The sequence below is a fragment of the Scyliorhinus torazame genome, chromosome 21 (assembly GCF_047496885.1).
Source record: "Scyliorhinus torazame isolate Kashiwa2021f chromosome 21, sScyTor2.1, whole genome shotgun sequence".
NCBI lineage: Eukaryota > Metazoa > Chordata > Chondrichthyes > Carcharhiniformes > Scyliorhinidae > Scyliorhinus > Scyliorhinus torazame.
In genome coordinates, this window is record NC_092727.1 from 12919912 (window position 1) to 12935801 (window position 15890).

Sequence of the window (15890 nt, forward strand, 5' to 3'; positions counted from 1 at the left end):
CCTTCACTGTCGCACGAGCGACCCTCTGCCAGTTATTGAGCAAGGTGGAGGGGATCTCTGGCCAATTCGAAAGGCTTTAGCCTTGACAAGGGAATTGGAGAAATACTTGAAGGAGAAAAAAATTCCAAGGGATTAGGCAGAGGAATGGGGTTAACTGGAGTGCTCTTTGATGTTAGCCGTTTAGCTGCTGTTGTATAAAGCGTCAAAAGTTCTACTCCTTCTCGCAAACACCTTCATTTTCCTTTAACACAACTCTGTACAAAAACTCTACCATCACATCACCTGCCCTAAAGGCCACCTGAAGCTTGGTTACATATCAGTGTCAATAATTGGATACTTAACATAAATGAGACATTGAATTGGAATGTGTCTTAACCCATTCCTTAACATTCGAAAGAGCTAGCGCAGACTGGATGGTCCGAATATTCTCCTTCTGTGTTGTGCTGTTCCACGATGAGCATCATTATGTTCCTTCACGAATGCTGGGTTTGAATTCTGTAGCACACGCCCAGTATACACACTCAGAAAATGGGATCTATATGCTTACGACATGTGTGTGCTTTGCTGCCGGACCCCAATTCTGCCTGCTTTCTTTTTATTTGTCTGCTACTTTTTACAGATCCACTGAGAGTAAAAGTGACTCCAAAGAAACTGAAAACTGGAATTGGCAGCACTGTCATCCTGTCGTGCAGTGTGATGGGTTCTCCCGAGTACGTCATTAAGTGGTACAGGGACACTGAGCTCGTCATTCCCGACAGTTACATATCTATCCGAGGAATCAATAACAATACGCTACTTATCACATCTGCTCAGAAGAGCCACTCAGGAGCCTACCAGTGCTTTGCCACCAGGAAATCCCAAACTGCACAAGACTTTTCCATCATAGTGTTAGAAGGTATGTACTCAAACAGCAGAGCACGGTGGCTAAAGGTGGATTTCATGAGCAGGGTTGAGTGAATCCTCCAGGTTGGGACCCTCTTGAAGCCTTGGCTATGTCTTCACTGCAAACTTGCCAGACTGCTTAAAAAACAATACCCCAGTGCGTTTCGGGTCGCTTTTGCGATGCTCCCCCCCCGCGAGCCCTCGAAGAGTACGCCGGACGGCGTATGGACAGCCTCAGGACCTCCCCCGATGCTCCGCCCCCAATGGGCCGAGTTCCCGACGGCGTGGGTCACTCATGCTATTTTTTGCGGACGGAGTCCAGCACCGCCGCAGTTGGGGGGGGGGGATCCGTTCCGCGGACAGGGGAAGCTTTGGCGGCAGCTGGGGGCACTGGTGCACAGCCACGGACCCAGCAATTCTCCGGCCGTATCCACAGGTAAAGCCGGGGGCTTTACGCTGCGTCCCTGCTAGACCCCCACTAGTCGGAGGATCGGTGCAGCTTTTGCGCTGTTTTTTCTGGCGTAGAACGCCACGGTCCCCATTTAGTCTTCAGATCGGAGAATCCAGACTGAGGTATCCACAGGATTGACCAGTAAAGATTCCTTTCCCTCCCCAAGAGTTAAAGAAACCCCAGCTCTCGCACCCACGGGGTTGTCATTGTGAAAATAAAGTCCAGTGTTCCACAGCACTGGCATATTTTTATCACAGTGAGAAGGGAAAAAAATTATTTTGATTTATAAAGGTGAAGTCACCAAAGTCCCAGAAGATCATCGGCTGCTTTCCCCTTTGAGGGGCAGAGCTGATTTGGTGGTGATTTAACCTGAGGGTCACCACATCTAATGATAATCTTTATTATTGCCACAAGTAGGCTCACACTAACACTGCAATGAAGTTACTGTGAAAATCCCCTCGTCGCCACATTCCGGCGCCTGTTCGGGTACACGGAGGGAGAATGCAGAATGTATAATTCGCCCAACAAGCACATCTTCCGGGGCTTGTGGGAGGACACCGGAGCACCCGGAGGAAACCCACGCAGGCACGGGGAGAACGTGCAGACTCCGCACAGACAGTGACCCAAGCTGGGAATCGAACCAGGGACCCCGGAGCTGTGAAGCTAACAGTGCTCACCGCTGTGCTAACGTGCCGCCCTCAGGCGAGGGGCAAGGTTGAGAAAGCGGGGCCTCCCACAAGTCCCGAAAGAGGTGCTTGTTAGGCGAATCGTACATTCTGAATTCTCACTTTGTGGACCCAAACAGGCGCCGGAGTGTGGCGACTAGGGGCTTTTCACAGTAACTTCATTGCAGAGGTAATGTGAGCCTACTTGTGGCAACAATAGAGATTATTATCATTAGCCGGTACGGGAATTGAGCCCCCGCTGCGGGCCTCGCTCGGCATCACAAACCAGCTGTCTAGCCAAGTGGGCTAAACCGGCCTCCTTACTTACTTACTTTTGATTATTAAAGGTTCGGTGACAATGATTTGACACCGAGTGCCGTATGTGGGACCTGCACCTGCAGTTACTCCTCAGTAGACTGCACCACTCACGAAGGAGGAACTGAAAATTCACCTGTCTCCTTCGATTTCTTTTACTTTCCCCTCAGATGGAACGCCTCGAATCATCTCGTCCTTTAGCGAAAAGGTGGTCAATCCGGGTGAACAGTTTTTCCTCATGTGCACGGCCAAGGGTGCTCCCCCCCCTACCCTCACCTGGACACTGGACGACGAGACGATTGTCAGAGACAGCGGCCATCGGACTAATCAGTATACACTGACAGACGGCACTACTGTCAGCCACATGAATGTCACCAACCCGCAGATCAAAGATGGAGGGGTTTACCGCTGTACAGCAAGAAATCTAGTCGGCAGCGCCGAATATCAAGCGCGAATAAACGTAAGAGGTGCCTGTCTACTTTTCAATATCCGATAGGATAATTTCTGTTGTCAAGTGTTTTGTGTTAACCTGATATTTTATTTCAAGCACACGTTTGTTTGATTCTTCTTCAAAGAGCCCCCCATTTCCTTAAGCGGACCATCCTGCAGATCTATCCCCAGAATTGATAGTTACGTATTTTGCTTCCCTACTTATTTCTGGGGCCTACTATTCCCTTCCCTCCCCTCCCACACCCCGAGAATTATGTACACTGGTCCCCAGTCACACAACAACCTGAAGCCGGCAATCTTTGAAGTTGTGGACTATCTTCGGTGTCATCAACCGCAAATGTGTCGGACACTTGGAATTGTTGCCGCTCTGCCACGGAATGGAACCAGCCTCTGGCGAAATGGTGACATCTGAACTCTGAAAAAGGGACCTGGGAAACACGGTTTGCCGTGGGTCCCACGCTCTGCTCTTGGATGTTGGGAAGTCAGATTCCTTTCCTTCGGACAATGGGGTCTCCACCATCTCCAAACTCGGAATGCTGGCAGGAGGAAAAATAAATCTCAGCAGTTGGCCTACTCGGCCTCTGTTTGAATGCTGCTTCCCTGACACCACTTTTACGATATAAACGTCCGTGTTGCTGGACTGCTGTGTTCTCAAAAGGCCTTCCTTAAGTCTGGGCATTGGGGCAACGACTGACCCCATTATGTCCCTTTGGAACTTTGAGGACATCCACTGTCCCGAACATCCCACCCTCTCTATGTTCTGTACCAGGCGCTCGTGGAGATGGCAAATCTTTCCCGTGTCAGCATTTGCGTTAACATATCACCTGGAAGAAAGCAGCGTAAATAAAGCCAGATTGAGGGTGACTGCCAAGATTTGTGATCGTGGAGTCTTCCATTCAGCTGACGTTACACTGAAGTTGACCTTATGATGTTACATTATTGATGAAAGTAGCTTTCACATAAAACACACTGTGGTGTCTGGCTCCTTTAAGAGGTGACCTGCTGACAGGGTCACATAATCCGGAAAAAACAATCAGGGAACAAGGATAGAGTGTTCACACAAGCAAGCACAGGCTTTTGCCTTGGATCGATTCCGGACCGTGACTGGCAGCCACAAAGCAACAGGACTCTGTAAGATAGTATGTTGTAAATAAACATCAGTTGTTTCATGCCTAGCTGGTGAGCCAAAGTTATTATATTGGCGACGAGGATAACGCAGATGACGTGTGGTCCCAAGAAGGTAAACACAGAACCCATTGAGATCAAAGCCAGGTTGCAAAACTGAAGTGTGCTGCAGGAATAATGCCTCAATTCAGTCGATTTGATCCCTTTGAGGCCTCTATTGAGGTTTGGACACAATACAGAACACCATTGCAACCTACATTGCGAAGCTAAGGAAAATCACAGAACACTGGGACTTCGGGGCCACCCTGAGCGATGTGCTGCAAGATCGCTTAGTTTGTGGAGTCAATAATGAAGCCACCCAGAGAAGGCTGTTGGCGGAGTCAGACAGCAATTTTTAAAAGGCGCTGACGATAGTGCTAACAATGGAGAGCACTGAGAAAGCTGCACAGGAGCTTCAGAGTGTGCAAAATGGTGGGGAGATTCATCAGTTAGGGCGACAATCTGCAGTCAGCAGGGGTGACAAAAGTGAAGACGTTAGTTTTAATTGGGAAGCAAATGAAGCAGTAAGCAGAGTCAGGAGAGTTAATGCAATACCAAGGATTGAAGGAGAGTGTTACCGGTGTGGGGGGTAATCATGATGTGGGGGGTAATCACGGTGTGGGGGTAATCACGGTGTGGGGGTAATCACGGTGTGGGGGGTAATCACGGTGTGGGGGTAATCACGATGTGGGGGTTAATCACGGTGTGGGGGTAATCACAGTGTGGGGGGTAATCACGGTGTGGGGGTACTCACAGTGTGGAGGGTAATCATGGTGTGGGGGGTAATCACGGTGTGGGGTTAATCACGGTGTGGGGGGTAATCACGGTGTGGGGGTAATCACGGTGTGGGGGGTATTCACGCTGTGGGGGGTACTCATGGTGTGGGGTTAATCACGGTGTGGGGGTAATCACGGTGTGGGGGGTAATCACGGTGTGGGGGTAATCACGGTGTGGGGGGTAATCACGGTGTGGGGGGTAATCACGGTGTGGGGGTAATCACGGTGTGGGGGTAATCACAGTGTGGGGGGTAATCACGGTGTGGGGGTGATCACGGTGTGGGGTTAATCACGGTGTGGGGGTAATCACGGTGTGGGGTTAATCACGGTGTGGGGTTAATCACGGTGTGGGGGGTAATCACGGTGTGGGGGGTAATCACGGTGTGGGGGTAATCACGGTGTGGGGGTAATCACGGTGAGGGGCTAATCACGATGTGGGGGTGATCACGGTGTGTGGGGTATTCACGGTGTGGGGGGTAATCACGGTGTGGGGGTAATCACGGTGTGGGGTTAATCACGGTGTGGGGGTAATCACGGTGTGGGGGGTAATCACGGTGTGGGGTTAATCACGGTGTGGGGTTAATCACGGTGTGGGGGTAATCACGGTGTGGGGGGTAATCACGGTGTGGGGGTAATCACGCTGTGAGGGGTAATCACGGTGTGGGGGTAATCACGGTGTGGGGGTAATCACGGTGTGGGGTTAATCACGGTGTGGGGGGTAATCACGGTGTGGGGGGTAATCACGGTGTGGGGGGTAATCACGGTGTGGGGGTAATCACGGTGTGGGGGGGGTAATCACGGTGTGGGGGGTAATCACGGTGTGGGGGTAATCACGGTGTGGGGTTAATCACGGTGTGGGGGGTAATCACGGTGTGGGGGGTAATCACGGTGTGGGGGGTAATCACGGTGTGGGGGTAATCACGGTGTGGGGTTAATCACGCTGTGAGGGGTAATCACGGTGTGGGGTTAATCACGGTGTGGGGGGTAATCACGGTGTGGGGGTAATCATGGTGTGGGGTTAATCACGCTGTGAGGGGTAATCACGGTGTGGGGGTAATCACGGTGTGGGGGGTAATCACGGTGTGGGGGGTAATCACGGTGTGGGGTTAATCACGCTGTGAGGGGTAATCACGGTGTGGGGGTAATTTCTCTACAAATGCTTTGAGTGATTGTTCACTGAACAATGTGAAAGCGGGCAAGGTATCCCCGACCACAGTGTTGCTTTTGCTGACTGGTAAATCTATAGAGATGGAAGTCGATACAGGAGTGTCTTCTACTGAAATACTGTACATGCAAACAGGTACATACGAGAAGGGGTTCAGCGTTTGGGTTTAATAACAATAATCTTTATTGTCGCATAGAGGCTTACATTAACACTGCAATGAAGTTACCATGAAAAGCCCCGAGTTGTCACACTCCTGCGCCTGTTCAGGCACACAGAGGGAGATTTCAGAATGTCCAAATTACCTCACAGCACGTCTTTCGGGAATTGTGGGAGGAAACTGGAGCACTCGGAGGAAGCCCACGCAGGGAGAACGTGCAGACCCCGCACAGACAGTGACCTACGCTGGGAATCGAACCTGGGACCCTGAAGCTGTGAAGCAACAGTGCTACCCACTCGGAGAAATGTGCTTTTCAGACCAAGAAAGTGGCTCACCTGGGTTACCGGGTAGATGGACATGGGTTGCACCCCATGGAAGACAAGGTTAGAGCAATAAAGGAGACACCCGCCCCCAGAGACAGATCCGAGCTGAAGTCCTTCTTCGCAATGGTGAATTATTCTGGGCATTGTCTGCCGGTTTTGTGGACTTTGTTGGCTCCCATACACGTGTTACTAAAAAAGCAGCAGCATTGGTTTCGGACGATGCCTCAGAGAGAAGCTTTTAACAAGGTAAAGCAGTTATTGCATTCATCTTGTTTATTGGTGCACTTCGACCAGTCCAGAAAATTTGGTGTTAACTTGTTGCACCTCTCCTGATGGCCTCGGCGGTTTTGTCTCCTATATTGGATGATGGGTCTGAAAGATTGCTAGAATATGTCTCCAGAACCCTCTCAGGAACCAAAAACGGCTTTTCACAGATTGCAAAAGGTTGTTATGTGTGGAGTAAAGCAGTTCCACCAGTATGTGTATGGAAGGCATTTTGCCACTGGAACAGACCACAAAACACTTTTGGGTCTTTTTAAGGAAGACAAGTCAATTCCACCAATCGCATCAGCAAGGATTCCGCATTGGACATTAATCGTATCCGCAAATGAGTATACATTCCAACATGGGCCTGGAACGCAGAGAGCAAATGTGGATCCACTGCATCACCTACCATTGCCTGAGAGTGTACCACCACGCCCCCCTCCCAAATACTACAGGAAATTGTAATGCCATTAAATCTCTTGGAAACATTGCCAGTTTTGGCGCAGCTAATCAAGTATTGGACCAGCAGAGACCCGCTATTGTCCAAAGTGTAGCGCAGAATATGAACAGGGTGGATCAACGAGCCACTGTCTGAAGACATGAAGCCACATGAAGCACTGCGACCAGTACCAGTTGCAACAGAGGTTGCCCATTGCAGCCCCTTTGCAAGCTCCGGAATGGCCTGGCCGGCCATGGGTGCGTATCCACATTGATTATGTGGGGCCATTTACAGCACAATGTTTTTGCTCCTGATAGATGCCCATTCAAAGTAGATGGAGGTGTTTGAAATGAAGTCTATGAGATTGCATGCCACAGTTGAGAAATTTTGCCAGTGTTTTGCATCGCATGGGATACCTGAGGTAATCGTGTCGCATAAATGCCCTTTGGATTTCGGCGGCAGCGGTGCGCAGGGGCCTTCTTGGAGGTGAGTAGTGAATTTAAAAGCACTTACCTTTGCAGGAGCAGCCCTTTGGATTTCGGCGGCAGCGGTGCGCAGGGGCCTTCTTGGAGGTGAGTAGTGAATTTAAAAGCACTTACCTTTGCAGGAGCAGCCCTTTGGATTTCGGCGGCAGCGGTGCGCAGGGGCCTTCTTGGAGGTGAGTAGTGAATTTAAAAGCACTTACCTTTGCAGGAGCAGCCCTTTGGATTTCGGCGGCAGCGGTGCGCAGGGGCCTTCTTGGAGGTGAGTAGTGAATTTAAAAGCACTTACCTTTGCAGGAGCAGCCCTTTGGATTTCGGCGGCAGCGGTGCGCAGGGGCCTTCTTGGAGGTGAGTAGTGAATTTAAAAGCACTTACCTTTGCAGGAGCAGCCCTTTGGATTTCGGCGGGAACCGGAAGTTCGACCTCTGGCAAGTGCCCCCCCCCCCCCCCCCCCCAATAAATTCTGGTGGAGAGGAAACCCGAGACACTACACGTGTAGTGTCTCCCACCCGCCCTCCTCCTCTAACCTAATAATAAGACCCATTGGTGTAAGGTAAGTGCCATATTATATTATTATATTATTAGCATTGTGCAGGTCAAGGATTGGAGGTGGAGGAGCAGTCTCTGTCAGCGAGGGAACCTGAGAACATCTCAGAAGGTAAGCAAGTGATTTTTACTTTTATACCTGTTTTTCAAATTGTGTGTGTCGGGGGGAAACTGAAGTGACATCACAGAAAAGCTGTGACCTGAGTGGCTGGTTGGGATTCTAACCTAAATTTTTTTGAGTATTTGGGATCTAATTAAACATAATAACTTAATTATAATTTAGAGGATATCTAAGCCAGAGATCGGAGAATATTATAGTTAGCTATCGCATTTCTATTAGAAATCTAGTGCTAGGAAACAGATAGTTGACAGTAACTTTGAAATTTAAAAAAAGTATTAAAAAAAAAAAAAAAAGACAAATTTTAATTTTAATTAATTGACGCAATGTCAGTTAGAGGGGTGCTGTGCTCTGACTGTGAGATGTGGCAGGTCCGGGAGGCTTCCAGTGTCCCGGATGGCTTCATCTGCAGAAAGTGCACCCAACTGCAGCTCCTCACAGACCGCATGGTTCGGTTGGAGCAGCAATTGGATGCACTTAGGAGCATGCAGGTGGCGGAAAGCGTCATAGATCGCAGTTATGTAAGTGTGGTCACACCCAAGGTGCAGGCAGAGAAATGGGTGACCACCAGAAAGGGCAGGCAGTCAGTGCAGGAATCCCCTGTGGTTGTCCCCCTCTCGAACAGATATACCCCTTTGGATACTGTCGGGGGGGATAGCCTATCAGGGGAAAACAGCAGCAGCCAGAGCAGTGGCACCACGGCTGGCTCTGATGTTCAGAAGGGAGGGTCAAAGCGCAGAAGAGTAATAGTTATAGGGGACTCTATAGTCAGGGGCACAGATAGGCGCTTCTGTGGACGTGAAAGAGACTCCAGGATGGTATGTTGCCTCCCTGGTGCCAGGGTCCAGGATGTCTCCGAACGGGTAGAGGGAATCCTGAAGGGGGAGGGCAAACAGGCAGAGGTCGTTGTACATATTGGTACTAACGACATAGGCAGGAAGGGGCATGAGGTCCTGCAGCAGGAGTTCAGGGAGCTAGGCAGAAAGTTAAAAGACAGGACCTCGAGGGTTGTAATCTCGGGATTACTCCCTGTGCCACGTGCCAGTGAGGCTAGAAATAGGAAGATAGAGCAGACAAACACGTGGCTAAACAGCTGGTGTAGGAGGGAGGGTTTCTGTTATCTGGACCACTGGGAGCTCTTCCGGGGCAGGTGTGACCTGTATAAGATGGACGGGTTGCATCTAAACCGGAGAGGCATAAATATCCTGGCCGCGAGGTTTGCTAGTGTCACACGGGAGGGTTTAAACTAGTATGGCAGGGGGGGTGGGCACGGGAGCAATAGGTCAGAAGGTGAGAGCATTGAGGGAGAACTAGGGAATAGGGACAGTGTGGCTCTGAGGCAGCGCAGACGGGGAGAAGTTGCTGAACACAGCGGGTCTGGTGGCCTGAAGTGCATATGTTTTAATGCAAGGAGCATTACGGGTAAGGCAGATGAACTTAGAGCTTGGATTACTACTTGGAACTATGATGTTGTTGCCATTACAGAGACCTGGTTGAGGGAAGGGCAGGATTGGCAGCTAAACGTTCCAGGATTTAGATGTTTCAGGCGGGATAGAGGGGGATGTAAAAGGGGAGGCGGAGTTGCGCTACTTGTTCAGGAGAGTATCACAGCTATACAGCGAGAGGACACCTCAGAGGGCAGTGAGGCTATATGGGTAGAGATCAGGAATAAGAAGGGTGCAGTCACAATGTTGGGGGTATACTACAGGCCTCCCAACAGCCAGCGGGAGATAGAGGAGCAGATAGGTAGACAGATTTTGGAAAAGAGTAAAAACAACAGGGTTGTGGTGATGGGAGACTTCAACTTCCCCAATATTGACTGGGACTCACTTAGTGCCAGGGGCTTAGACGGGGCAGAGTTTGTAAGGAGCATCCAGGAGGGCTTCTTAAAACAATATGTAAACAGTCCAACTAGGGAAGGGGCGGTACTGGACCTGGTATTGGGGAATGAGCCCGGCCAGGTGGTAGATGTTTCAGTAGGGGAGCATTTCGGTAACAGTGACCACAATTCAGTAAGTTTTAAAGTACTGGTGGACAAGGATAAGAGTGGTCCGAGGATGAATGTGCTAAATTGGGGGAAGGCTAATTATAACAATATTAGGCGGGAACTGAAGAACATAGATTGGGGGCGGATGTTTGAGGGCAAATCAACATCTGACATGTGGGAGGCTTTCAAGTGTCAGTTGAAAGGAATACAGGACAGGCATGTTCCTGTGAGGAAGAAAGATAAATACGGCAATTTTCGGGAACCTTGGATGACGAGTGATATTGTAGGCCTCGTCAAAAAGAAAAAGGAGGCATTTGTCAGGGCTAAAAGGCTGGGAACAGACGAAGCCTGTGTGGCATATAAGGAAAGTAGGAAGGAACTTAAGCAAGGAGTCAGGAGGGCTAGAAGGGGTCATGAAAAGGCATTGGCAAATAGGGTTAAGGAAAATCCCAAGGCTTTTTACACTTACATAAAAAGTAAGAGGGTAGCCAGGGAAAGGGTTGGCCCACTGAAGGATAGGCAAGGGAATCTATGTGTGGAGCCAGAGGAAATGGGCGAGGTACTAAATGAATACTTTGCATCAGTATTCACCAAAGAGAAGGAATTGGTAGATGTTGAGTCTGGAGAAGGGGGTGTAGATAGCCTGGGTCACATTGTGATCCAAAAAGACGAGGTGTTGGGTGTCTTAAAAAATATTAAGGTAGATAAGTCCCCAGGGCCGGATGGGATCTACCCCAGAATACTGAAGGAGGCTGGAGAGGAAATTGCTGAGGCCTTGACAGAAATCTTTGGATCCTCGCTGTCTTCAGGGGATGTCCCGGAGGACTGGAGAATAGCCAATGTTGTTCCTCTGTTTAAGAAGGGTGGCAGGGATAATCCCGGGAACTACAGGCCGGTGAGCCTTACTTCAGTGGTAGGGAAATTACTGGAGAGAATTCTTCGAGACAGGATCTACTCCCATTTGGAAGCAAATGGACGTATTAGTGAGAGGCAGCACGGTTTTGTGAAGGGGAGGTCGTGTCTCACTAACTTGATAGAGTTTTTCGAGGAGGTCACTAAGATGATTGATGCAGGTAGGGCAGTAGATGTTGTCTATATGGACTTCAGTAAGGCCTTTGACAAGGTCCCTCATGGTAGACTAGTACAAAAGGTGAAGTCACACGGGATCAGGGGTGAACTGGCAAGGTGGATACAGAACTGGCTAGGCCATAGAAGGCAGAGGGTAGCAATGGAGGGATGCTTTTCTAATTGGAGGGCTGTGACCAGTGGTGTTCCGCAGGGATCAGTGCTGGGACCTTTGCTGTTTGTAGTATATATAAATGATTTGGAGGAAAATGTAACTGGTCTGATTAGTAAGTTTGCAGACGACACAAAGGTTGGTGGAATTGCGGATAGCGATGAGGACTGTCTGAGGATACAGCAGGATTTAGATTGTCTGGAGACTTGGGCGGAGAGATGGCAGATGGAGTTTAACCTGGACAAATGTGAGGTAATGCATTTTGGAAGGGCTAATGCAGGTAGGGAATATACAGTGAATGGTAGAACCCTCAAGAGTATTGAAAGTCAAAGAGATCTAGGAGTACAGGTCCACAGATCACTGAAAGGGGCTACACAGGTGGAGAAGGTAGTCAAGAAGGCATACGGCATGCTTGCCTTCATTGGCCGGGGCATTGAGTATAAGAATTGGCAAGTCATGTTGCAGCTGTATAGAACCTTAGTTAGGCCACACTTGGAGTATAGTGTTCAATTCTGGTCGCCACACTACCAGAAGGATGTGGAGGCTTTAGAGAGGGTGCAGAAGAGATTTACCAGAATGTTGCCTGGTATGGAGGGCATAAGCTATGAGGAGCGATTGAATAAACTCGGTTTGTTCTCACTGGAACGAAGGAGGTTGAGGGGCGACCTGATAGAGGTATACAAAATTATGAGGGGCATAGACAGAGTGGATAGTCAGAGGCTTTTCCCCAGGGTAGAGGGGTCAATTACTAGGGGGCATAGGTTTAAGGTGAGAGGGGCAAAGTTTAGAGTAGATGTACGAGGCAAGTTTTTTACGCAGAGGGTAGTGGGTGCCTGGAACTCACTACCGGAGGAGGTAGTGGAGGCAGGGACGATAGGGACATTTAAGGGGCATCTTGACAAATATATGAATAGGATGGGAATAGAAGGATACGGACCCAGGAAGTGTAGAAGATTGTAGTTTAGTCGGGCAGTATGGTCGGCACGGGCTTGGAGGGCCGAAGGGCCTGTTCCTGTGCTGTACATTTCTTTGTTCTTTGTTCTTTGTTCTTAATGGAACAGTCTTCACGGGTGCTGAATTTCAGACACCTCTGCGAATGGTATAAAGCACATCTGGATGGCAACACATCACCCAGCACCCAATGGACTGGCGGAATGAGCAGTCAAAACCTTCAAGGCAGGTCTTAAAAAGCATTCAGGTGCGCACTGGGCCCCAGAGTGTCTCAATTTCTTGTGGCATATCGACACTGCATTCCACGGCAGGAGCATCGTCAGCTGAATCATTGATGGGCCGGCTGTTTAGGACCAAACTAAGTCTGCTGTTTCTGAATTTTCCGCAGAGGGTAGAGGCCAGGCAGAGCAGGCAGAAGAAGAAACACAATTCAGGCAAAGCACCAATGCCGTTTGTAAAAGATTAACCAGTCTATGTCAGATGTTTGGGAAGCGGACCAAGCTGGTGGCCAAGGCCACAGTCTTACGAAGTGAATGTATGAGATAGAATTGTCAGGAAACATGTGGATCGCTTAGGTGGGTGAGAGATACCCCAGCCGCCAGTGCTACAGGTTGAAGCCGTATTGCCAGCAGGAAATGTGTTAGTTACCTGAGTAATGAAGTGCTGAGTCAACCTGTGACAGGCACGGGTGAGGCCAAGTTGCCAGTACCTGAGGAGAGACCAGATGCAGCGGTTCCTGCAGAAAGTACCCAGCAGAAGCACCAAAGCCGGTGGAGTTACGCCGCTCGCCAGGAAGTGGAAACCACCAGAGAGACAAAGTCTATGGTTGAGTGGATGGATGGGTTAAATATTAAATTTATCGAGGATTGTTTGGTTTTGCTGTTCTCATTTTATGAAAGGACTTAGAGCGGATGTGGTGTCTGGCCCCTTTAAGGGTGATCGGCCGAGAGGGTCACCTGACCCAGAAAAAACAATCAGGGGACGAGATGAGGGTTCACCCTATCAAGCGCGGACTTTTGCCTCAGATTGAATCCGGATGGTGACTGGCAGCCACCAAGGTGCAAGACTATGGCCGGGATTTCCCGGCTGTTAACGGGAAACCGCATTGACAACACGGGACCGGTAAATCCCCCGGTCAAAAAACATGTGGCGGGGTGGTCGGTAAATCCACGGTATGGTCGGTATGTGTCTGGGAATGCATTCCTGCTGGTTAAGCATCACGTGATTTGTTGTGACGTCAGCAGAGTGTTTTGGGGGACTTTGGGTAGGTCGCCACCTTTGCCTGTATGAGCAACACCCTTAATATGTCATCATGATTTACAAGATTCCAGAGTGTGGCCACCTCCACCCCTTTTCTCTTTACATTAACAAATAAATATAACACTCTGTTAGATAGTATGTTGTCAGTAAACGTGAGTCGGTTCATACCTAGCTGGTGAGCAAACGTTATTACATGCACGTTTACCTGTAGTTTTTGTTACAACTACAGCGGCGATAGATTGGCATAGAAATTGAACCTCACTGCATTCACACAGTGTATGGGTGTAAAACTGGCCCATTGAGGCCCACATTTGGTCACCAATGTGCCCAAGAATGCCGGAGAGACGCCCAACCCAAAAGGGAGAGGCGTCCCTCTCAGCTGCCTAAAACCAGTGCGAGACCCACTCTCTGTGCAAAACCTGCTTTTGGTGTCCTCGGGAAATTCGTGCCCTGCGGAGACGATACAGGCCATAGGCCTGCTGTGCTCTGCTCAGCCTGACCTGCAGTGGATTCGGGTCGAGGGACTGCAGGCCACAATGGAATAGTTGAGTTTACCAAATTTAAAATAATTCACGTAGAGCAGAACCTCTCCTCTTTGCACCATGGCCCCACATTCTGTTCTCCCCTTGGGTGATGGGACCCCGATTTGCACAAATCAATATTTCCTACCTGTCTAAATTGGTCGCCAGCAGTAACAGTTTGAAGGTTTAATCCCTCCCGTGATCTGCCCCATCCCTATGGGGCAAGGTGGGTTAAAATGACCCCCTTATATTTCTCATTCGCCTCGTTTGAATTTTGTGAGCCTGATGATTTGGACAAGGCCATCCTTAGGGCTGGCATCTCACCAGTGTAAAAATCCTCAGCCCGAATAGGAAGACCTGTTGCAAGATGCAGTTTTGGTTCTGCCCGAATGAATGAGAATGTGATTTTTCCATGTGTCTGGCAGCCTTCCTGGCATGATGCCAAGTAGACCGTGAAGGTAAAACGTCCTGTACTCATGATTTGTCCCACAGATTGTTGCAGTGACACAGAACATAAGACAAAGGGCCGGGTGGCCTCACACCTCCTCCACAGAGATCTCTTCATAACAATGTGAATTCTGATATTTTTCACTATTTCTTTTAACCATTGCATTGCCTTGAAGATCCTCAATGAGACAGCTTCCTTCCATCTGGTGAACACTAAACATCTGGCGGGATGTTGATCAATGGCTGTAGCAGCCTTCATCTTTGCAAAGCTCTCTCCTGCTCGTCGGGCTGTGAGTGCTGTTGAAAGCAACTTCACAAGCCATTGGCCTGGTATTTCTCAAATCAAACTTGACAAGCCCCCACTCCCCCCCCCCCCCAAAAATCAGTTTGATTTTTAATTCTCTTTTATGTAGCGTACACTGCACGCTTGGCTCCCCTCACGCTCTTTCATGATTTATCGTGCAGTCATGTTGTGGCCAGAAGCAAATTTAAAGAGACAGCACCCCATTTTGATGCCTTTAAACGGGAATTTTAATTTTAATTTATTTTACAAATTTGAATGATTTTTTTTTTTCCCTGACTGTGGCACTGGGCAAGTGTGATTACTTCAAGCATGTTTGGGGATCATTATCTTGGATCCTTCAAGGATAATTGCATTCCTGAGAGGTGCACAGTTAATCCCTCAATTGCAATGGACTAATTAATGGCTCCAAACTGCCAGCTGAGATAAACTGGCAGGCCAAATTTCCCTGAAGCTTTTTTGATGATTATTACAGAAACAAACGAACAAAGCAATACTTGGACCCAGGAAGGTCCAACTTTCCTTTATTGTACCTAATGAGGCTCTTTCCAATAATCACATAGACCTATTCACTCCAACTCATTGAAAACCGTAGTGAGTCCTGTCGCCCTCGCTCATTTTCCACTCCATAGAACCATAGAATTACTACAGCGCAGGAGGAGGCTCTTCGGCCCATTGAATTTGCTCTGACCCTCAGGAGCACCCTAGCTAAGCCCACTCCCCTGCCCTATCCCCACAACCACACCTAACCTGCGCATCCCTTGGACACTGAGGGGCAATTTATCACGGCCAATACACCTAACCTGTACATCTTTGGACTGGGGGAGGAAACTGGAGCACCCGGAGGAAACCCACGCACACACGGGCAGCAAGTGCAAACTCCACACAGTCGCCCAAGGCCGGAATTGAACCCGGGTCCCTGCCGCTGTGAGGCAGCAGTGCTAACCACTGTGCCACCATGTCGCCCAAATGCTTCATTCTACGGAGCT

General features: G+C 49.3%; 1 protein-coding gene across 3 annotated transcripts in view; it reads left to right on the top strand.

The window, feature by feature from the left end:
* dscaml1 (Down syndrome cell adhesion molecule like 1) overlaps positions 1-15890 on the top strand; it is a 692721-nt gene that overhangs the window by 421103 nt on the left and 255728 nt on the right. For 2 of the 3 annotated variants that reach the window (XM_072486516.1, XM_072486518.1), the window contains exons 6-7: positions 620-895; positions 2484-2780. In XM_072486516.1, the coding sequence (XP_072342617.1) occupies positions 620-895; positions 2484-2780 (573 nt within the window). The remainder of the gene's footprint in view (positions 1-619; positions 896-2483; positions 2781-15890) is intronic. The other variant, XM_072486519.1, reaches the window with a different exon arrangement.